The sequence below is a fragment of the Sardina pilchardus genome, chromosome 24 (genome assembly GCF_963854185.1).
Source record: "Sardina pilchardus chromosome 24, fSarPil1.1, whole genome shotgun sequence".
NCBI classification, from domain to species: domain Eukaryota; kingdom Metazoa; phylum Chordata; class Actinopteri; order Clupeiformes; family Clupeidae; genus Sardina; species Sardina pilchardus.
Genome location: NC_085017.1, coordinates 19111205 through 19134193, shown reverse-complemented (window position 1 = coordinate 19134193; position 22989 = coordinate 19111205). Strand labels below are relative to the sequence as shown.

Below are 22989 nucleotides of genomic sequence, written 5' to 3'. Positions count from 1 at the left end.
AATAAATGAGACATCCTCGATGACGTTGAACTTTGAACGATTCCTGGGGGCACGAGCTGGAGGACTGAGGACCAAGGAGAGAGGCCGTATGCAAATGGCGCTTTGAGATGAGCCCCTTGGCCTTGACAGCTTGGACCAATGATTACACAATTCCCACTGAAAACACTTCCGCAGTGGATGCGTATATTTCCTCACATAATCGGCCCTTTCTCCTCCTCCTCTCCTCTTCTGGTTGCATAAAAGAGACATCCTCGATGACATAGAGCTTTGAATGATTTACGGAGCACAAGCTGGAGGGACGAGGAGAGAGGCTGCATGCAAAAAGAGGGATGGGATGCACCTCTGAAGACTTGAGATGCATCCTTTGTGTCTGAGGGATGGTATCTGGTGGTCTTTTCCTTTCAATTGGGATGAAAAGCAGGTGAACGTTTTGTCAAAGGGGTATTTTGAAGGCTATAACTAAAGGTGGTCCGTCAGAGATTCGTGTTCCCTTATCTAAAATTATTTTGGAAAAAAGGTCTTGATAATTAAATAACATGAGCTTTGTTTGTAACTTTGTGCATAGAATGATCCGATTAAATCCAGATGCCAGATATTCGCCTTTAGGCCTTAAAGGTGCAGTGAGAGATTTATGGTGTCAAAACAGAAAACACTTCCATTCAACAATGATGATAAATACTATAGCAAAGCGTTGGTCAATATCGCTGTACATTTTGTGGCTGTTTTTCGTTTCTGTTGTAGACAGCCTCTTTTATGTGTCTGTTTGCTTGCCTCAGATTCCCTCTGAATTTTCTTCAGCACAATGTATCACGGGGGGTGATATTGTCAGATGATATTCAGATACAAGTTATTCTTTCAAGAGGCATTTAAATTGTTTTAACCTGAATGTGCCTTACAACAGTGTTGAATATTTTAATTTATTCTCATTGTGCACCATTAAGAGCAATACACTATTGTAAAGACCACATGCTGCTTATAATTAACAGAAGCTGTCCAGCCATTGTGAGTGTTTTTTTGTCGTTTGAATCTTTCAAGTCTCATTATTTTCTTTGTAAAATATTATTTTCAACAATAATTGTGTGCCCTAATGAAAAGATAAACATGAAACAAGTAATAATGTCCCTAATTACGTCGGAGCGATAAAAGTATTTATGACTAAATTTTCTTTAAGCAAATCAAAGTGGCCATTTTTGTTTCCAAAAAGGGAGTCCACAGGGTTCTAATCAGGTTCTAATTCTTACCCACCTGTTGAACATTCTGGTCTGTAAAACTGCAATCAAACAGCCCACTGAACAGCAAGTACCATCTGATGCATGGTTAAATAGCATCATTGCGCAATGGATCAATTTACTCACACTTTTATGATGGCACCCACACAGTTATATGTGTATTTCAGTGGATAATCTTTTTGGTGAGATCATTTCATGGGAGAAATGCTTATTTTGGGGCAATGGCACTGAAGGCACCAGATGGTGCTCCAACTTGAAACAGCAATGTGTTCTACATTTCCAGTAAGGTAGCCTATTGTTCTCATTCCAAGAAGGAGTGTGAGTGAGTGCCTTTTGCTTGAATTTCCTCATGCTGCTTTTAAGTATAATAGGCTCTCAGATGTGTAAAAGTCCTATGTATTGTTTCTATCTGTGTATTTAACACAGGTGATTTCACTGATTAGCTTATGTGGCTCAGTAATTGTATAGTTATTAGAATCAGCTGACGTAGTGAAGGGTTGGAGCAAATATGTGGCAGGGCTTTTGTTTACACTTTTGCCGGAGTTTTCAGAAAGAATCGTATTCGGAGGCGAAATCGCCGTTTGTGTGTAGCCTACACGAAAGGCACAGACGAAGGGAAAAGTCTCAGTTTTTCAAGATACTCGTGTATGTGAATACGGCTCCTAAGACAAACTTTTACAACTCTGTAGGCTCTAGTGGTGTGTGTGTGCGTGTGCGTGTGCGTGTGCGTGTGCGTGTGCGCATGCGTGCGCGTGTGTGTGCGCTGGTATGGCCTTGCTTTTGTTTGACTTCACTTGACAGCTCTGTTATGCTTCCTCACACTCTCAGGGTCACCACCGAACTCCCCCTGCTCAAGACACCTAAAGCTAGGGTGGGACTTGACACAAATTGATTTCACAGGTATGAACAAGACCCTTCTATCAATACACATTGTCGACATAATAACATTCTTAATCAGTCCGAGTGGGTTTTTCAAGGATCACACATGGAAACAGTGAAAAAGGGTTCTCAGCAAATGGTAGACGAATGCAAACATTTGCACAGTCCAGAGTGCCTGCATGCATGTCAAGGTGAGTCAGAGTTCATTTTTGGTGGGCAAGTCGCTGAGCAGAGCATTGCTGTTTTTCTGCTGTGCTTATTGTCACCAGTGTTATGACCATCCCACACTGGTTGCCAGTGAATGGGATAGGACAGCATTTTCTATTTTCTTGCAACATTATTCAAACACTCTCACTAAACACAGAACCTTGCAGACACTTAAGATTATATGAATTGTGTGTGGATGATCTTGAGTCCATCTTAAACATATACTGGACATCTTTGTAAGGTGAATTTCAGATTGATATTAGGTTTAATATCCAGCATCCTCAAAGGAAAATTGGCGTGAAGTGTGCCCTTTACAACATACAGTAACACGATTACTTTTGAAGTAGGCTGTAACCACTCTTGTGGGCGTCCTCCTGATGTTTCTCCAAATTGACACCAGTATGTGGGTATGTATTTTCAGTTTGAAGTGCATGTTGTGCAAGTGAAACTAATTCTGATAATTCTACATGCTTTAGATAAGAAAGGGACTCTCTCTTCACAATTTCTTTCTGCTTGGAGAATATGTGCTATAGATAATCTTCATGTAGAGGGACAGATTAGAGTTCAAGAACATCTCTTTATAGAGCCGTTGTACAATCATACAGCTCTTCTTCAAGGACAAAATATACAAATTTTAATGGAGATACATAAAATAGAATGTAATATTGTATAAACTGCTCTTTTTGAATGATAACCTGCTAAGACTTGGATTCTTATCATTCCCTTACACTTCAAAATGATTATGCTGTTACATATCAAACGCACACATCACAGGTGTATAATGTTTATATTAGTAATGGTAAACACAAGCCCCTATGTTTGCTGGATTTACAGTAGATGTTGAATCCATTGAGTTATGATATATGTTTGCTTTGTCTTGGTAAGTTTGTTTAGAATCAAAATGCATTTACTGTTTTGTAATGAAAAGTACTCCTGGAGCTATGATGAGCTGCCCTGAAAACTGTGTTCTCCCTTTTTTTGATGTACAGTATTGTCTAATTACTGCTCAGTAGTGTTTTCATTTTGACTGCTTCTTGAGATTATCTGAACACAGTGCTTGATTTTGAGCACAGGTACAACTGTTGCGAGGCGATTGTTCAGTTTTGCAGGGTTTGTCGGAGGTTTTGTGAATGTAGTTTGGTTTGTGTTTACATGCAAAATGCAAAATGCAAAAAGTCTTACAAATCAACTTCAGAAAATCTGATTATATTTTATGAATGTACTGTACCTACCGCTGACACAAAATGTCACAATCCTGAGATAAGGACACAGATGTAACCTACATCTTTTCCAATTTAATTGTTTTGTACTAAGAGATTTCCCATGAGTCAATCCTGTCTGTGATGAGAGAGAAAGAGAGAACTTTTGAAGGCCAAGACTGTCAGCACAAAATGTACAAGCTGATTCGGAGGGTTGGAAGCAGTGGTGTAGTCTAGTTAGCATATAGTGGATATATTGTGAGTAGTTAGCTTTATACTGTGATCAACCCCAAATGGTAATACAGTAGGCCTATGTGTCCTTCCTTATACAGTAAGTGTATAGAGATGCTTTTTAAGTGGGTATAATGTGTAGTCTTATCATCATAGACTATACACCACTGGTTGTAAGAAAGACTTTGGAAGAAGAACATTCCTCACTCAGTACTCGAAGAGCAATCTTTCAGCCTAATTATACACACAGCTATCGCTATTAAAATGTCAAATCAAAATTATCCATCACCCCAATCTTATTGAAATACTGTGATTTTTTCCCCTTCATATTAATAGCACCCTATTGGGGGGTGAAGGTGTTAGCTGAACATGTCTCATTAAAAGAGCTCTCATAACCACTTCTTATGCCTTTGATTTCAAGTCCCTTTGATTTCAACTAGTGTATATTTTTAATCACATTTAAAGTATGTGATTAGCATTCTGTTGTTCACAATTAAGACCTGCAATCAGGAAAGGGTTCAGGTGTGGAAGAATGTGACAAATAAAAGTTTATTTTTAGTTTAAGTTTATTCATTGCCTATGTCTCATGCAAACAAATCTATGAATGCCATGTATAGCAAGCTGGCCATTTCAAATGACATTTAGATAGATAGATAGATAGATAGATAGATACTTTATTGATCCCCAAGGGGAAATTCAATTAATTTGCTGTTATGAAGGGTAATTACACATAAGTAGTGACACATTCATATGGATGTTGTAAATCTATATATACTGTTAAATATGGCAACAGTTATTGTGTTTGTGTTATCCACGTAATACATTCTTGACCGATCAATTTAACATTTTTTATTCTCTCTCTGCTATGCCGCTGAAAAGCAAATAAAGCAAGGTTCAGCAAGGACACGACAGTGTAGAGACACAAGACTGTGGGACAGTAGGCAGCAGCACAGTGCAGCACACAAACACATCAGCCAAACTGCCCATAGACACAATTACCTCACACTGTATCAGGCAACCTATGCTATCATGAGAACAGTTCCGAGAAATGATTGTGCTTAGATTGTAATGACATTTGCTGTCTTAATGCATTCATTCATATATTAATATATGCCACTGGACCACTTTCTGAACGTGAAAAGATTGAACCGCTTGCTGCTGAAATACCTTTTACTGATAAAGTACAGTGTAGATTTAGATGGCCAATCTCTGCCAGGTCAGGCTGTGACTGCACTTTTGCGACCGAGCACCTACAATCTCCACACAATCTTATTACTCTGAGATCATCAAATCTTCAGAGTTTGGCAGTGCAGTGTAGAGAATCAAAAATATATCTAGTCTTCAATCAATAAACTACCAGCAGATTTCACTCGTTCTTGTTTGTTATTTGTTTTGCCTGGAGCCTGGAATATGGACATGAAATAACCATTGCAAATCCTGGAGTCCTCATCATTGGCCGGCGTCTCTGAAGAGCTTAAAGTCAGCTGCATGGTCAACATCCCGTTCCAGGTCTAGCGAGCCTGAGGCATGCAGGCACGGCTGACTAAAACTTCCCACAGAGTTGCATAGATCCCTCATAGGTGGGCTGGAGAGGCGTACAAAATCCAGCAAACTGAGAATAACAATCTGACAATTTTTTTGTTTTTTTGCACCAAATCAAACAACATGCAAAATGGTTCAGAACAATTTGTATTCTTTATTCATAACAATTAAGATGAAAACAAGCATCATACATTGGTTGATATCTGATGAGAATATCAAATGTTTTTTTTTCCTCAATGGTGCACCCTTTCACTCAGTTGACAATGGCACATTGGCTTTATTCTCAGTGTTGCAATGTACTGTTGGAGTTGATTTTGCAGGCTGTGCACCACATGATGGTGTTTTAAGTCAAGTTTTACACTAAGCTCTTTTTTTCCCCTTCCATAACGAAGGCTTCGTATGAGTGAGGTCTTGGCCAAGCTATGGCCCATAAAACAGTGAGAAGAGGACAGAGCCACTCAAGTCTCCCGTTTCCTGTTGGGCACTGTTTGCAGTGCACAGTCTCAAGATCAGATTGGTGACACAAACATTGTGATAAACAGATTAATCAAGCACATCACTGGTCTGGTAGCTGCACTAGAAATTTGAGATTGTGCGGTGGTTTGCGTTCAAATGCAACTTTTTGTACATGATTTGTTTCGACATTGTGGCAAAGCAACAATCTTTTTTTTTTTCAAATGCTTTCCTCATGGACTCTCCTCAGATTACCTTCAAGCGTTCTATTCAGACAATACAGTTACTTCTCTCCTGCATGGCTAACAGTCGCATGTTCAGTGAAATGGTCATGGAAATAATCAATGGTCATCCAAAGGTTGAAATCAATAGAATAACTAGGTGGTTACATCAGACCCTCCCACAGGTGTTATATGCTGTCTGGCCATTTGCCTACCCCATTGCTTTTCCACAGTATGTTAACATTTGCATTTGCTGTTAAAACAGCCATGTGGATAATTTCGTCAATGGGAATTTCTAGAAAACTATTCAATTAAACAAACTCAGGATTTTAGAAATATAAAAGTATATTTTGCGAGGGCCAAGTTGGTGCAAAACTTTAGACAAAGCACATAATAAAATGTGAAGAGAGCAAGAGCATCCACATTCCCAGTCCAATATGCAATTACTTTCCCCCTGTAATCTATCCATATTTGCAATTAGCTCCTTTATAAGCTGGTGAATTAATATGTTTTAATCAGCCATCAAACAAGAGCCACTATTCTGCCACTGCACGCTGGCCTTGGCTCTATTTTTAAGTGGCTATTCTGTTAGCATTGGTAAATTAATACTTCATTAACTTTAAATTATCAACAATTATTATTAATTATGATCAATTATTGCCTCTAACACTGATGTTAACATGATGTTATTCCTTCAGTTTTTATTGATTTTAAAATCGCTCCTCTTATATGTTGGAGTTACATGATCACTGATCATCTCTTTCTCTCTCTCTCTCTTTCTCTCTCTCTCTCTCTCTCATCTCAATGTATAGCAGATGGCATAAGGCAAAGCATTAAAGGACATAATCTTACTTCAAAGCTCAGCTCTGGCAGGGAACACGTGGAGGGGACCCCCAAGGGACGTGTGTTCTTCTGGCTGCGTCAGCTGCGTAGTCTAGAGGTGCTCTAACTTTAACAGTGTCTTGGCTAAAACGTCTACTCACAATGAGGTGACCAGATGTCCGAGACCAAAACCGGTGAAATAATACCAAAAATGTGAAAGAAACGGGGACATTTTCAGTTTGACTGTCAATCTGATTGAAATACATACAAGTTTTATCTTCAAAAAGCGGGGACATAGGTGTATTTTCCTGGGGACAGGCAACCAAAAACAGGGACTGTCCCTTGAAACCGGGGACGTCTGGTCACCCAACCTCACAATCCACTAGTTGCCTGTCCCCTGAATACACTATAAAACAGCCCAGGCTCCGAAAACGGCAACAAAAACAGCCTGGCACAGCCTGGACCATGAAACATAAAAAAAATGACTAACCATTCATCGATGAGATGCGCATTCAGGAGAGTTTCAGTTGCGCAGGAGAGAGGGGGCAAGCTACTGTACAGTAATTTCCTGCATATAAGCCGCATTGTGTATAAGCCGCAGGACAGTGTTTTATGCAAGTTAAAAGAAACAAAACCATATTAATACCATATTAACTGTCCCTGTGTATTAACCTCATCCCTGAAGACATTTTGCAAAATCAATGTATAAGCCGCGGCTAATAGTCGGGAAATGACGGGTAGCTCTCTGTTTTGTCTCAGCGTCAACAGACATGACGTTAGCCAACATCACATAGAACACCTTTAACACTGCTCACCAACCTTGAGTCCGATTCTACTACATCCAGACCCACTGGGTGTCACGACCACTTCTACTTAAACAAATCACAAAAGGAGAATTGAGTGCTTTCAGCTCAGTTCTCACATCATTAATGCTTTTCACAAAGGTGTTTCTCCCCCTCCGGCCAACACACACACACTGACTCGAGTCAACAATAGCTGTTTCCAAAGAGCAGGTTGATGGTCGGGTCTGCATGCATGCATCAAGGCCAAGTTGCTTCAGACGTGACCTGGCTGTTCTCCATTAACACGACAACGACAAAAGATGTGCACAGAACCTTAGACAGCATTATCAAAGGGCCTGCTCAGTTTCTTTTGGATTGAATCCCTTCCCCATTTTACCATAGTGACAGTATTTAAAATATGCCTAGCTCTACAGTAGGCCTGTCTATGGTCCCCTTAAATCAATATGTTTTTTTGGCAGTTGTTAGTTAGACGCTGTTGTGTAACTTGTGTTGCTAAGCCAACTTTTTTTGTCCATGACTTTGTTTTGTTTTTTAAGCAGTCACCGAGCTTTGAGTAATGCGCTTTGTCTTGCGTCTCATTAGAAGGCATGTTTAATTATCAGCTGCTAATCTTCTTGCCTATCATGGTCTGAGATCAAATGAAGGACCAATTATGAGCTGCACCGTTTTCTTTTAATCATTCTGTGAGCGCAACTGAATCAGCCGTAACCTGGGCCGGACGGCTGCCCCTTCTGCCGAGCGGCCCTTTCATCGTGACAGCGCTTCAGTAAAGTTCAGGCCCGAAATTACATACTGTACATGGCCGTTTTCAAGACAAATGCAATTAAAAATCGGACCTTTCATAACCTCATCTTTCTGTCTCTTTCTCTCTCACAAAAGTTCAAGTGCTCACCCAGAACACAGATTTTCAGTAGGAATCACAAGTAAGAGACTAATTTCATCCCCCCCCCCCCCCCTTTCTCCCCAAACATCTGTTTCATGAGTCTTTCATATTGCATATTGTTTCCAGGGACACACACTGAATCTTTGTTAGTCATCGCGGTTTGCTGCCTTGGACCTCTTTTTCTCTGAACCGGTGATAAGAGTAAACTTCTGCCCTAAGAAATCTCCAGGGAGTCTAAACAGAGAGCTATTGTTTGTCAGTGTCTTGGGCGCCGCGCCAATTGTAATAAGTTCATTAAAACCAGTGTCAGAGCACACTCTACAGTCTATTAGAGCACTTAGGCTTGATAAAGAACTCGATAACAGGAAGCTCACAGTCTTGTGAGTTTGAATAATTGCTGATTGTGGTGTGTGTCTGTGTGCGTGTGTGTGTGTGTGTGTGTGTGTCTGAGTGTGCACGTGTGTCTGTGTGTTTACGTGCCTTTGTCTGTGTGTGTGTGTGTGTGTGCATTCGTGCGTGAGTGTGTCTGTCTGCATGTGTGCCAGGGATGTGTGCTTGTGAGCGTATGCATACCTGTAAATGTATTTTTATTGAATGTGTGTGCCTGCGTGTGACTATGTTGATATTTCGTTGTGAATACCTGTGCCTATTGATTAAGTTGTTTTTGTGATGTTTTTTTTCTCCTTTTTTTGAAAGGCAATTGGGGAAAAAGGGACAATGTGTTTTAAACATTAAGGGGGTCATCTAAAGCATTGGAGAGCCTTGTGATCTTTAGAGGCAACCTGACAACAATTGCATCCTGAAGAAAACTATAGCTGTGGAACAAGACTGGTTCGCCGCTGTGCTGCAAACACACACACAGCTCTGTGCGCTCGACCGTGTACCTCCAGATTCTTGTGACCACATGGTCGTGAGCATGCTGTCCTAAGTTACAAGAGGACATACAGTATAAACACATCATGCAACACGCCTTGAGTTTCAGTCTTGATTTTTGTCAGGAGGTGTGACGCACTGTATATATACAGTATGTGAGGTGAGAATTTGGACACTAGTTTGGAAAACTGAAATGATTGTGTTAAGCCCACAAGCAGACTTCAAATGAACAGTAACAGCAAGACTACACAGTTGCTAAAAGCGTGTAGCCTAACCCACTTTCAGTGAATTATACAAAGTAAACAGAATGTGTTGCTATGTTATTTACAAAGATAAATAACCTCAAGCTACTGCTGAGGTCACATTAGCTTTTTTCGCAACTAGATCAATATTTGCATAATAATAAATCCATTAATTCACTGGAAATTCTGGCTTCTTTACATCTAACCCACTCAGCGGATGGAGTTGAACCCTCATATGATCAATGACTGCATCGACTCTTTGTAGCAGTGTTGTCGCTCTTTTTTTTAGTTAGTCATACTTATACATCCTCAGTATACATCCATGTGGATCCTTGTTTTAGTATCTTTAGCATATTTTTCAGCGAAAGGAGAAATGACTACACTATGAGGTGCACAAATGACTAAATGTTGTGGAGGTTGAACTAATCATTTTTATTCTGATCTGAGAAGTGCACCAGAGCAACTGAGAAAAACTGTAAGCACTTAGGTACAGTACTTACAGCTCACCTTGAGCTGAATTCATTAGCTGCATGTATCGACCTTAAGTGTATATTTAAGACATGGGTGTAGGTTTAGATAGGGACGATAATTTAAGATGACAAAATTGTCCCCGTGCACCACCAACATTTTAGCGAAATCCTTTGTGGTGTTCAGACCGGTTCCAACGGCTAGGTCGAAAGTAAAAGAAATATCTGATTGGCTGAAACCGAAGGGGTGGTCTGACACGCAAGAGAGTGTCAAAGATAGGCCACTTCACCCTGGTGCAACTGGTAGACAAGCAAGCAGGTGTGTTGGGTAGGCTAAGTTGTCAGGGCTGTCAATGCATAACCCAGAAAAGGCAAACAGTGTAATATTCCCTTTGCCCTTCACAATATACATGTTTCCCCCCTTCTGTGCTTGACAAAGACTATAACAACTTTTCATTAGGCTATACAGAGTCTAAGCCTATATGCAATTGCCTGTGTAGCATTTTTTTTTTTGCCTAGGCTATACTTCTAGATTCTGCACAGCCTAATGAAAAAGCTTTGTATGTCCCTTTTCTTTGATACAAAGCACAAAAAGAGACAAAAATGTCCATGAAAATGAATTTCAAAATATGAAACAGAAACTTACAACATAAGCCATCACTTTCTCTCTCTCTCTCTCTCTCTCTCTCTCTCTCTCTCTCTCTCTCTGTGGAGGGTCGATCAAAGTCGATCAAATCTATAGGGTCTCCTCTGATGAATGATCACACAATATTTAATATTAATGATGGTGTCAAGGTGGTGGTGGCTCCCAAATCAAATCAAATCAAATTTTCGAAACTCTTCACTCGGTATCGAGATAATACTTATGGCAACGCTAGTGTGTGTGTGTGTGTGTGTGTGTGTGTGTGTGTGTGTGTGTGTGGGGGGGGGGGGGGGGGGGGGGTAGTGTTTCACATAGTGCATCTGTCTCATGTTATTTATTCAGGGACACATACAAGAAACAGACAGTCTCACAATTTAATCCAACAGTGACAAATCTAGTTTAGTCTAAGTAATTGAGACCATATCATTCAAGATGGCTATAGGGAGGCAACTAGAAATGTAATTCTGAAGGAAGGCTCTTCCTTGGAGCATTTGTATCTTTAACCAGAATTCTACCATAATCATTTTAGCAGGGTTCAGTGTTTTGAAAATGTATTGTCCAATGAATGGGGCTTCCTCATGACCAAGGCATGGCATTTTGACATGATGCTTGGATGTCTCCTAAAGAACAGGATCTGGAATTATCTGTGTCTGTACAATATCTTGAAAATGTTACTTTTTTCATGTCGGATATATAATGATTATCATATCAGTGATCGTGTCCATTAAAATATTTTTCCCAGGTATAGGAAAAAAGTAAATGCTCCTTAAAATTATTACTAATTACTAATCACAAAACACCAATCCAGCAATAATAACAATACTTGCAAAACTCTTCTCTCTAAACTCTTAGAACAGCAGTGTATGTTGGGAAAACACATATACAAAATGCAAAACATATCTGGTAGTTGAAAATACCCATACATTGAAAACTGAACGCAAATCAGACTGGACCTCAATACTACAAACATATCTAATATATAATTAACTGGTGTTCCTGTTCAGTTGGGTACCTGTACAATTTCACAGTTTTGCACTTCTCCTTTAGCCCCCATTAAAACGTATTGCAGAATCCTTTTCAGTGGATATGAAGGCCAACCAGTTGCCTACATCCCTCTTCTGCAAGCAATGGAGGCATGCAAAGAATAGGTGGGTCGTCTGTCCCAGGGTGGATTTAGCACACATCATAACACTTTGCCTGCTGCTTAGTCTGAGAGGACATTGTTTGTCATGTAGATGAAGTTATGTAGCCAGATCAGATATATCTTCCCCAAGCTTGGTCAGCTGTGCACATGCACAGACACAATTGTATCAGAGTTGAAGCTAATCACGGTGAAGCTGCTAGCGATGAGAAATAGTAAGTAGCAGGCCAGCCTTCACCATTCGTCCAGAGAAATCAGATCGTAGGTGGCTCAGAAACAGCTCTGACAATTAGCAGCCTGTTTTTTTTCCAGTGGTTTTTAATAATTAAAAACAATATAGCCAACTATTGTGTCTGTTTCAAGTCTAATCTTCTTGAAAACGGACTGGTAGTGTCATATGCTATTATGACTATAGGCCTACTTGTAATTCCTTTCAATTAGGCTAGTTTAGACATTCCCCTTCAGTCCTGATTTGTTTGATTTTTTTTTTTAATTTTCTGTGGTCAGTTAGACAATAGGCTATGCAAATTATTTTTGGTTGTTGTAAAAGACAAACTTGTATTTTTCTCAAAGATGAATAGGCATTCTGTAGCTATGCCGTCCAATCCGGACAGAATTTGTGTTCTTCTTTGCACTTCCTCTCTTGAATATTAATGTTTGTTGACAAAAGGATAACTGCCCCGGACCTATTTTGGGAGGATTAGCCCAAGTCTTAGAATTGGCTATTTAACAACAGGTAAATCAGACATTGGGCACCGCCATTACAAACTGCCCGACTTCTGTTAATTATGTTTTATCTTTTATGTGTTATCTTTTATGTTTTATGTTTTATGCGGACTATGCTGTTGGTTTACAGTATCTGTCTGTGTTTCATCGACTCCGAGATGCGGGAGGTGGAGTTACACACGCACTCAGCTTATATAGGCTACCAGACATACGCAAGACCACACAGCAAAGAGGTTTCATTCCCTTGGAAGTCTGTTACCTTTGAGAAGCTGCTTGAACTACTGCACAGATTTCTTGTTCACGTTCCGCTCATCAACAGGTGTTGAAAACGTTTCGTTCTCGAGGGAAAAGGTGAGTGCTGCCGTCCGCGCGTGGCTTTTTAGGCGGCCGTTCTTTGAGTAGGCAGCTTAATTCTGGTTGTAAACCAATTACTTACACTTATTTTGAAATTGATGCCTAGACAGAAAATGTAATCACATCGAACCTACTGCAGTCAAATCACATGGCTTCTTTTTGTTAAAATCATGGATTGGGGTTAAATCCTGACGTAAGACGAAATGTTTAATTTATTTTGGACGCTGTCCACTGTCCAGTACTGAAGTAGCCTACAAGAGGAATGTTGTAGCCTAATGATGTCGGTGAAGTTAGAAAAACCGATTTGGAAATGGTTTAGAAAACTCAAAGTAGAAATTCAGTTGAGAGACTCCTAATCACAGACTATTTCGAAGAACGGTCTTTGACCAAATTGTCTCTGAGTCTTTGAAGATTGAACCTTTGTGTCTCGAAAAGCTACAAATAGCAATTGTGAAGCAATCATTCAACATTGTGTTCGTGCGAGGGGTCCTCAATGGCATTCTATAGAATTATTGATTGCATTCCTTATGAATGGCAAAATAGCTCCTGGGAAGTAAAAGACATTTTCGCTTACATGAGCACATTCCTCAGTTTACTTAATAATACAAATGTATAATTCAACTGGAGCATGACATGGTTGTCATAAAGTGTAATGTGGTCTGGAATGGCAAAGTAAACATGACTCCATATTTTAAATTCAAAGGGAGGATGAAGAATGTACAACTCCCTTGGAGCCTATTCCCTCTGGACTTGTTAAAATAAGACCCGCTTTTTTCAGTCTACTCAAGACTACCTCTTTTTATCTCTATCTGTTATTTCCTCTCTTACTTTACAGTAATTTCCTCTCTTACACTCTCTCTCTCTCTCTCTCTCTCTGTGTCTTTAATTCCCTTTTTTCTGTCAGTGAGTGTGATGTAGGCTATTTAACATGTTCATCAATGAGAAACTATGCAAATCCCTTCGCTTGGGCTATTAGCAGGTCTGTAATGGTGCTGTTCTTGCAAACCACAAAACAGCTGCTACACTGTCTCTTTTTTAACAAAACAGCATCTTGGTGGTCCTCAAGGCATGGTTTAAAACAATAATATGTCCATTTGGTTTATAGCCTAAATCTTGTTTCTTTGTCAGTATAATGTCCGTGTTTGTATTCTCTTGACTGGAATTGAGACAGCAGACAAATGCAAATACATTCCTGCAGGAAAGGCTATTGCTCCCATGGGGTTAAGGCATGCCAATTAGAATGGCACTAGTACTGTGCTCTAGATCTATACTTTGTAGATCTGTGCTCTTTTTAAAAAAAAAAAAAAAAAAAGGAATAGCACTGGCACTCCTCAGAATGTCACTAAACAGAAGGCTGCCCCATGTAGCCGCCGGAGAGCTGCTTAGACGCACAGTCTGTCTGTGTGATGCTGAATGAAGGGGAATCGTAGGCAAAGTGATGCTGCTGAGCAAGACTGCTTCTTCTTCTTCTTTTCCCGCTGCTGCTGCTGCTGTGGTTGCGCCAGCAGTCCAGTCTGAGTCAGCCCTGTGCGGGGGCGTGAGTCAGAGCCGACCCCTGAAATGTGGAGGCGCGGCACCGCCGCAGCGCAGCCAGCAGGGCAGACAGGATTGTGCTGGAGCTCCACATGCCAGCAGAGTCAAAGGAGATCACAAAATAGACAAGGACCGCGCGAGAGAGAGAGAGAGAGAGAGAGAGAGAGAGAGAGAGAGAGAGAGAGAGAGAGAGAGAGAGAAAAAGCAGGAAGAGAAAAAGAGAGAGAAGAGAGAGAAAGGCTGGGAGACAGAGAGAGAGATGGTGAAAGGCAGGAGGAGAAAAAGAGAGAAAGAGAGAAAGAAAGGCAGACAGACATATCCCTCTAGGGAGTGACCTACAATACACTAACGGAAAAGACACGAGTCACAGGAAACTGACGGAGAGAATATTAATACTTTATTAATACCTTAAGCCGTATTCATGTAGAACACATGAATACGGCTGCAGGTGGGAAGTGGCTAGCCTGGCCCCTGGCCCCACCCGCCAGGTAGCTACACTCGTTTTCATATCGCCGAGATACTAGTCTGGCTCCTGTCCATGCATTTAATGTACGCTATACCATCAGCCAGCAGGATGGTGGGCCAATCAGTGATTGGAGAGGATGACATTAGTTTTGAAATTGCTGGCTGTTGCCGGCTGTGGTAATTGTTTAATGCAGTCAAAGGTATACATTTAAACAGCAGAGGTCAATACATTGTTTTCTATATTTTTGCTGATGCTTTACAAAACAATGCAGTTTTTTTAACGGTTAGGCAAAGTTAACACACAGTGTATGCCCAGTACGATGCAAGAGTTGGAAACATTTCCCAATGGAGAGCACCCTATACTCTCTTCACAAAGTGAGTGAGTCTGGTACAATCAGGCATGAAAGTGACAGGCAGGGGTCCAGTTATTATACAGGAATATGGCTGAGTTTTTTCCTAATGGACCTTCTATAAGGACCCTGAGTGTGTGCAGGCCAGGTGACTATATCCAATCACACTGGATATGGGCTTTCTGAGCCATGATGAAAGACATGGTTATTATAAGGCTCATCATAAAAGCAGAGGGGATAAAATCCTCTTATCAGGCTTGGGCGAAATAGACGGCCATATGCAACCCTGAAGCCCACGAGAAACATATATAGCACATTGAGATACATACAGTAGATTTGTCGTGGAGAAAAAAACATACTGCTCTTACTGTAATGCCTTGAAAGGTACATCATGTTGGCCGGACGTCATTTCCCCTTCTTCTGAACTCTTGATCCCTTAAGATGGCAGATGCCTGCCTACCACCTGGCTTGGCAATTCTGTTCATAAGACAAGTTCATAAGATCCCCGAAAGGTGCTTTCAAATCCAGGTTCATACTGGAAAGGCAAGATAATTATCCTCCATTAATGAAAAGGGGCTTCAGAAATCAGAAATGAAATGAGCTTCAGTAAAAAGCCTCTATCAGAATATGAAAGCTGCCGCAGAATACACTCGGATGAAGGCTGTTCAGTTGAAAACCATGGACCTTTGCCTTGTGATGTTTCTTTAAATAGTATAGGCTTTTCATGTTGCTACACGTGTCCCCGAGACTACCAAATCCTGCTTTTATATTTTTCTCTCTATCTTTTTGTCTATTAAGATGTAGCTTGAATGACATGAATGTCTAATGTGATTCCCACAAAACAACAACAACAACAACAACAACAACAAAAACATGCAGTTACTGCACGCTGAAATCCCTTCAGAAATGTCATGGCAAAGATTGTCTAGTTACCAAGATGAATCATAAAGGGATTTGTCAATGGAACGAAATGGCACGTAGTTCCGGACTCCTAAATAGGCATGTCCATTATGCCAAGCATAAACTTTTCTCTGAATAAGCAATTAGAGAAGATAGATATATAGATAGATAGATACTTTATTGATCCCCAAGGGGAAATTCAAGAAGATAAACATAATGTTTGAATATAATGTGCTACTATTTTATTATCATTGTGTGTGATGCCAATGAAACACTCTTTCGGACACAGGATGAATAATTAAACTTTGGAGTTAGGACCTATACCTACTATCTAAGCTGCTTCCGGACTCCTAAAAAATATAGAAAATGACCCTCTATCAATTATCTCACTTTAAAGGGACACTTCACCCAGGGCCGGCCCTAGCCCATTGGCTGCCCTTGGCGATACTGAGATTTTGCATCATTTTTTACATCACTGAAAGCAGGAAGTCCAACATTGAAATCCGTATTTCTCCCATCTGTGTGCCTATAAAGTGTCCCTTTGACAATCGTCTCTGGTCATGGCTTTCAGAAACACTCTCTCTCTCCAATGACAATGCTTATTGAGGTCATATGATTGTACATAATGATGATTATTGCCTTCCTTAGTGCTCTGTAAATACATTGGAATGCATCAAATCAATATGGCAGCCTTTCATACTTGCTCTAAAATGGCGAAATCTCGGAAAAAGGCTGTCTTCTTGAGAAGGATCATGTATGACATTTCCTGTACACACACACACACACACACGCACACACATACAAATGAGCACATTGAGTGCACAATCACACTTGCAGACACAGGGGTGCACCCTTATAAACCTGTTCAAAGAATTGAATTTATCTGACACCAGATCAATTTTGCAAAACCTTTAGCATGAATCAATATCAAATATCTTGCTAAGGTTTGTACTCTATGTCCACTCAACATACCAACTCCAGACTGATTTCAATCGAACCTTTTCTGATGGTTGAGTTGATCCAACCGAGCGGATTGTGTTAGAGGTGCATGATGTCTAAAATAGCATACATTATATTCTAACCAAGGACCATGCACAACAGAGACGCGGCTCACTCCTCCCTTCAGTATTCTCAGAGAAGAGTCCAACGTTGAAATCTGTATTTCTCCCATCTCAAGGCAAACTGAGGGCATGATGCACGGCCATTCAAAAACATGACTGGTCTTCTAAAGATACAAAGCTTAATGCTAATCGGTGAAGTGTCCCTTTAATGTTATTCAGGATGGATAATGGGCCCAGGATGGATGGTTATTTAGACTTGTGAAGAAATAGTTTGGAGAAGAGAGGGAAATCATAGGTGAAGAAGGGCCCTCCCAAGTGTGTGATGGTCAAGATGTATCAGAGGGCATACGCTCAGCAGCCTTTGACCCTACAATTTATAAATGCAGCATTCATAACAGAGCACTACACTACACTACACTACATACACTACACGCAGAGCATTCTTCATAACAGATGGTTAAGTTAGTTAAAGTGGCGTCCGCGCCTTTGTCTTTCTTTGTGTGTCGCTTGGTGCGTAACTCAAAAAAAGAGTAAGTCCAGAAAAGAAGTCGCACACAAAAGCTGAATTATAAGAACTTGCATTGAAATCATAAACCGAAATATATAATGAGCCAAAGACAGAAAAAATGGGAAACAAACATTTAGCCCATCATCAGCATTTCCCTATTTCATAACAGATGGAGCAGGCAGGATCTAACTGGACATGCAAGTATGGATCACAGGCGATGTGATGAGGTTTCCTGTGTTTTGTTTTTCTCTACAAGCTTGATTTGCACCCCATTTCCAGCAGAGTTCCCATCCTTCTGAAAAGACAGTTTCACTCCAGAGAAGATGTGATAGTGAGCGAGATTTGACAATCAACCTTTCGTTCTCCCAATATCGAGAGAGAAGTGCACATTATCAGATTCCAATCATTACCATTTGGTATAACTGCTAGGCAATTGCTCGAGTCACCACTTTTAGGTGAAGCCAAAAGCGGCGCCTCCATAGGCATGCATTCAAGCACGTAGTAGAGATGGAGCAGACGGGATCTAACCAGACATGCATGCAGGATCACAGCGATGATCACAGGATGTGGCTTCCTGTGTTTTGTTTTTCCCTAAAGTTCATTTGCACCCATTTTCAGCAGTGCATGGAAACAGAAGCACATTGCACCATAGAGGATGGCTGCCTCTCACGGAAAGACATCTCATGGGCTTAAAGTAGACCACACTTATCTTGACAAATATTTGTTGTTGATCTGTGAAATATATGATGTGAAAAATGCACTGTTTACATTACATTTAATTATATTCGGCAGAGCCCTTTCAGTGTCGATGAGTGCGCTAGGAGTTGTTGTCAAAACTCTTTTGTTTTGTTTGGTGTTTGAAAGCAAAGGGGAAAAAAGAACAGCCTCCGATGTCAATACAGCATTGTCAATGCAAAGTGTATGCTGCAACACTGAATAGAATGGTCTTTGAATAGTCTTTGTTGAAATCTCGATTGGTTTTCATCACTCTTCAAAAGAAGCGTCGGGCGCGTTTAGTTTCAATTAGGGAAACGAAAACAACCCCTCGCGTCATGCCAGAACTCCAAACATCAATACAATTAAGATTACAAGCACGGCAGGCAACTCAGGTGGTGCACCGCCGTGTCGATAAGGAGCTGGCTTTGCTTACAGCGTGAGCTGGCTGCCTGTCCCTCGTCTAGCGGAGAGCTGCAGCAGTGGTGAGGGCGCTGGCGATGCAAATGAAGAGTGTTTGCGATTCAGTTCAGTCGAAGAGACTGAATGAGCCAAGGCATGTGTATTGGCATGTGGGCTTCAGTATCGGGAAACGATAAAGAAAATGACTTCTGTTTTTTTTTTTTTATCCAGAGAAGAGATGCGGTTGTCGGCATGGCATGCGCGGGCTGGCTGGATGTCGCTGTCATGCTGTGAAGTGGACTTAGGTGCTGAAAACTGGAGCAGGCTGACATTGCCATGCATGCCTTTAATTTAACATGCAAGTTATACATATTTATATGCTATCTACTTTTAATGGGATTGTATTATATAACATTCTCTGCATATTTCTTTCAACTTCTCTAATAGAAAATGAATGGATTGCTATTTTAATAAATCATAAGTTAACCTATGGGGTTTTCAAACTTTTACTGCAACAGTTGGTGAATGGATATGATTGGTAGAGAAGGAGGATGGAGAAAAGGATTATGGGTAAACTCAGCCCTGTCTGCTGGCGATTGGATTTCGCCCGGCAGCTCAGGCTGTAAACCTCCACATTTATCTCTCCTGCTTCCCATCCACGTTTGCTGGAAACAATCACAAACTGGCTTATCCACCAGGCGCACCCAGATCGTTGGTCTGATTGGTTGAAGGACTATCCAAGTGTACAGTCATTTGAACTAGACAGCAGACAGCGCAGCGCAGACTCCCCAGACTAATGTCCAATCTCAAAAGATTGAGTCTGGTGATAGCCAGGGAAAAGGTTATGATTTGGAAGACTATGCAATGGCCCACCATTTACAGTTGCTAAAATGGAAATAATTTTACGAGCAATTATCTTGTAATGACTTTGTGTAAATAACCCACTGTTACATCCTGAAGACAATATATATATATATTTTTTTTCTATACAGTATATACTAAATATAGAAAATAAATAGTTTATTGTCATGGTTATGGTTATTATGGTTATGGTATTTAGCAGACACTTTCGTCCAAAGCGACATACAAATAACAACAATGATTACAATAGTTAGACTGAACAGTATACAGTTTCAAAAAGTTTACTTCACGTTGAGGGTTTAAAAGTAATAGGCCATGCAACGTAAACAGTTGTTGGACACAAAATAACATATTGATCCTGTCCGAGGTGAAAAGAAACAGTTTGCTTTGCTCCACAAGATTCATTGTATAGCCATTTTGCACTTGACAGTTGCCACTCTAACTCAATACCAGAGATACAGTATTTGTACAGGGTTTTCGTTGCATAATGGCACTTATTTATTTTATGATGGTGTCTTGAATGCTGTTTTACCCTCTTTCCCTCGGGTCCCAAACTTCTGTCTGTTTTCTCATCCAAAATCCTGCCGTTCCACCCCAGTGAAGAATCCCTGGGGAGTAATTACAGAGGGCCTGGAAAAGAAGGCATGCACTCTGGTGCACAGGCCTCGACTAAAGCTCACCAGAAGCTGCCCTCTGCCGAACAGAAGGTCCCAGGTCATTTGAAAGAAACGTTCAGCCTGGAGGGTTCCCATCCTTCTGAAAAGACTCAGAGTTTCACTCCAAAGGAGATGTGATAGGAACGAGATTTGACAATCAATCTGTGCCTTTCGTTCTCCCAATAAATGGAGAGAAATGCACATTATCAGATTCCAATCATTGCCTTTTGTTATAGGTAATTGCTAGGTAATGGCTGTGGTCATCACTTTTCGGTGAAGCCAAAAGCGTCTCCATAGGCATGCATTCAAGCGTGTAGCACTGTCTAAGCATATTTAAAAAGTTCTTCCATACAGAGGAATAACAGTTGGAGACTTTCTTTTCTTTCTTCTCTTGCTGTGGATTAGGTACCATGGTAACCATTGCACCATAGCTTTATGAGGCTGAAGAAAATGTACTGAACAAGTGTGAGTGAATGAGCAAAATCTGTAGAGGTCTATAATGTGTAGATCTACTTTTTTCCCCCTAAATGGCAGGTACATTTTACAAAACAAATCAACATGATTATTAGATAAAAAATAAATATCCCAGTGATCCTGTGACCCTTTTATGATGAGTTGTTGATTGGTTCAGAGGTCCTGATGTTCTATGTAAGTGTTACAGTTGAGTCCAGTGTCATTCATTTTGTCATTTTTCAGTTTGCAGTTGTCCACTGGACCATGTTCTGGCCACAGCATCAGTGAGAGCTGGAGAAAGGCGTCAACGCTGTGTCCGTTCCTGATCCTCCCCCCACCTGACCTGACCTGCACCTGAGACGCAGACCGGAGATGAACGCCTCCGAGACCACCACCCTCCCCCTCCCCCACTGGAGCCTGTGGCTGAACGCCAGTCCCGTGTACTCCCACGCCAACGCCACCGCCACGTCCGCGCCCGCGGCCAAGCCCAAGGCGTGCGAGCAGCTCAACATCGCCACCGAGGTCTTCCTCACGCTGGGCATCATCAGCCTCCTGGAGAACATCCTGGTCATCTGGGCCATCGTCAAGAACAAGAACCTCCACTCGCCCATGTACTTCTTCGTCTGCAGCCTGGCCGTGGCCGACATGCTGGTCAGCGTCTCCAACGCTTGGGAGACCATCGTCATCTACCTGCTGGCCAACCGGCAGCTGGTGGTGGACGACCACTTCACGCGTCAGATGGACAACGTCTTCGACTCGCTGATCTGCATCTCGGTGGTGGCGTCCATGTGCAGCCTGCTGGCCATCGCCGTGGACCGCTACGTGACCATCTTCTACGCGCTGCGCTACCACAACATCATGACGGTGCGGCGCGCCTCCTTCATCATCGCCAGCATCTGGACCTTCTGCACGGGCTGCGGCATCGTCTTCATCATCTACTCGGACTCCACGTCGGTCATCGTCTGCCTGGTGTCCATGTTCTTCGCCATGCTGGTGCTCATGGCGTCGCTCTACAGCCACATGTTCATGCTGGCGCGCTCGCACGTCAAGCGCATCGCCGCGCTGCCCGGCTACAACGCCATCCACCAGCGGGCGAGCATGAAGGGCGCCATCACGCTCACCATCCTGCTGGGCATCTTCGTGGTGTGCTGGGCGCCCTTCTTCCTGCACCTCATCCTCATGATCTCGTGCCCGCGGAACATCTACTGCGTCTGCTTCATGTCGCACTTCCACATGTACCTCATCCTCATCATGTGCAACTCGGTCATCGACCCGCTCATCTACGCCTTCCGCAGCCAGGAGATGCGCAAGACCTTCAAGGAGATCATCTGCTGCTACAGCCTGCGCAACGTCTTCGAGAATGTCCTCACGCTGCCCATGACGGACCGGACGGCGGCCAGCAACCAGGTCTACGACACGTCTCAGGCGGCCAGGAACGCCAAGCGGTCGTAAAAGCCCGTGGCGCGCACGCCAATGCTTGGAGGAATTCATACAGTATCATGTGATAAGCTAAACTACACCTGCAGTGCCACTTGGACTCTTTGTCTCAAAACAAACGATAGATGGATGTACAGCACACAGGACTATTCACTACCCTGACTGACATGACAATATTACATTCTTAAAGGGTGTCATTTGACAGATCCATCAATTCATATTCAAATACTTTTTAAGAAGATGGTGAAAAAGATCATTCAGCCACATTGTGCAGATTTAAAATAATGTCATGATTAAAGTTGAAAAGAGCAATCAGAAGGCATAAATTATCTCAATGTAATACTGAACATGCTACAAGATATCAGGAGTTCTCATAAATGCTTGTGGTAAACTAGTTGTAAATAAATGTTGTACTATTATAATATGTAAAAGATTTATACTGTATATCATCGCCTTGATATGACACTAATCTACTGTGAGCTATCTTGAATGTAACATCTCTTTTTTCATGCATATCCAAAGCACTACACATGCCAAAGTGGCAGCCTGATGTCAAGTTGGATCAGTGATTCAGGGCACATAAGACACAAGACAGAGTGAGCTGACATTGCAGAACCTTTAACATTTAATCACAGAGGCAGAACCTTTGGCAAATGTTTCATGCGTTAGCACGATTAGACTGTAACAATTACAGTTGTAGCTGAAATTGTTGGTGCCCTTCCATAAGAAAAAGA

The 22989-nt window shown here is 41.6% G+C and overlaps 1 protein-coding gene across 1 annotated transcript; it reads left to right on the top strand.

The window, feature by feature from the left end:
• The first annotated feature begins 2049 nt into the window (after nt 1–2049).
• On the top strand, nt 2050–22523 carry mc5ra (melanocortin 5a receptor). Its single transcript, XM_062528726.1, has 2 exons — nt 2050–2722; nt 21062–22523. Exon 2 carries the CDS (start codon nt 21191–21193, stop codon nt 22268–22270), a length of 1080 nt encoding a protein of 359 aa, XP_062384710.1. The 5' UTR covers nt 2050–2722; nt 21062–21190; the 3' UTR covers nt 22271–22523.
• Nucleotides 22524–22989: the final 466 nt, after the last annotated feature.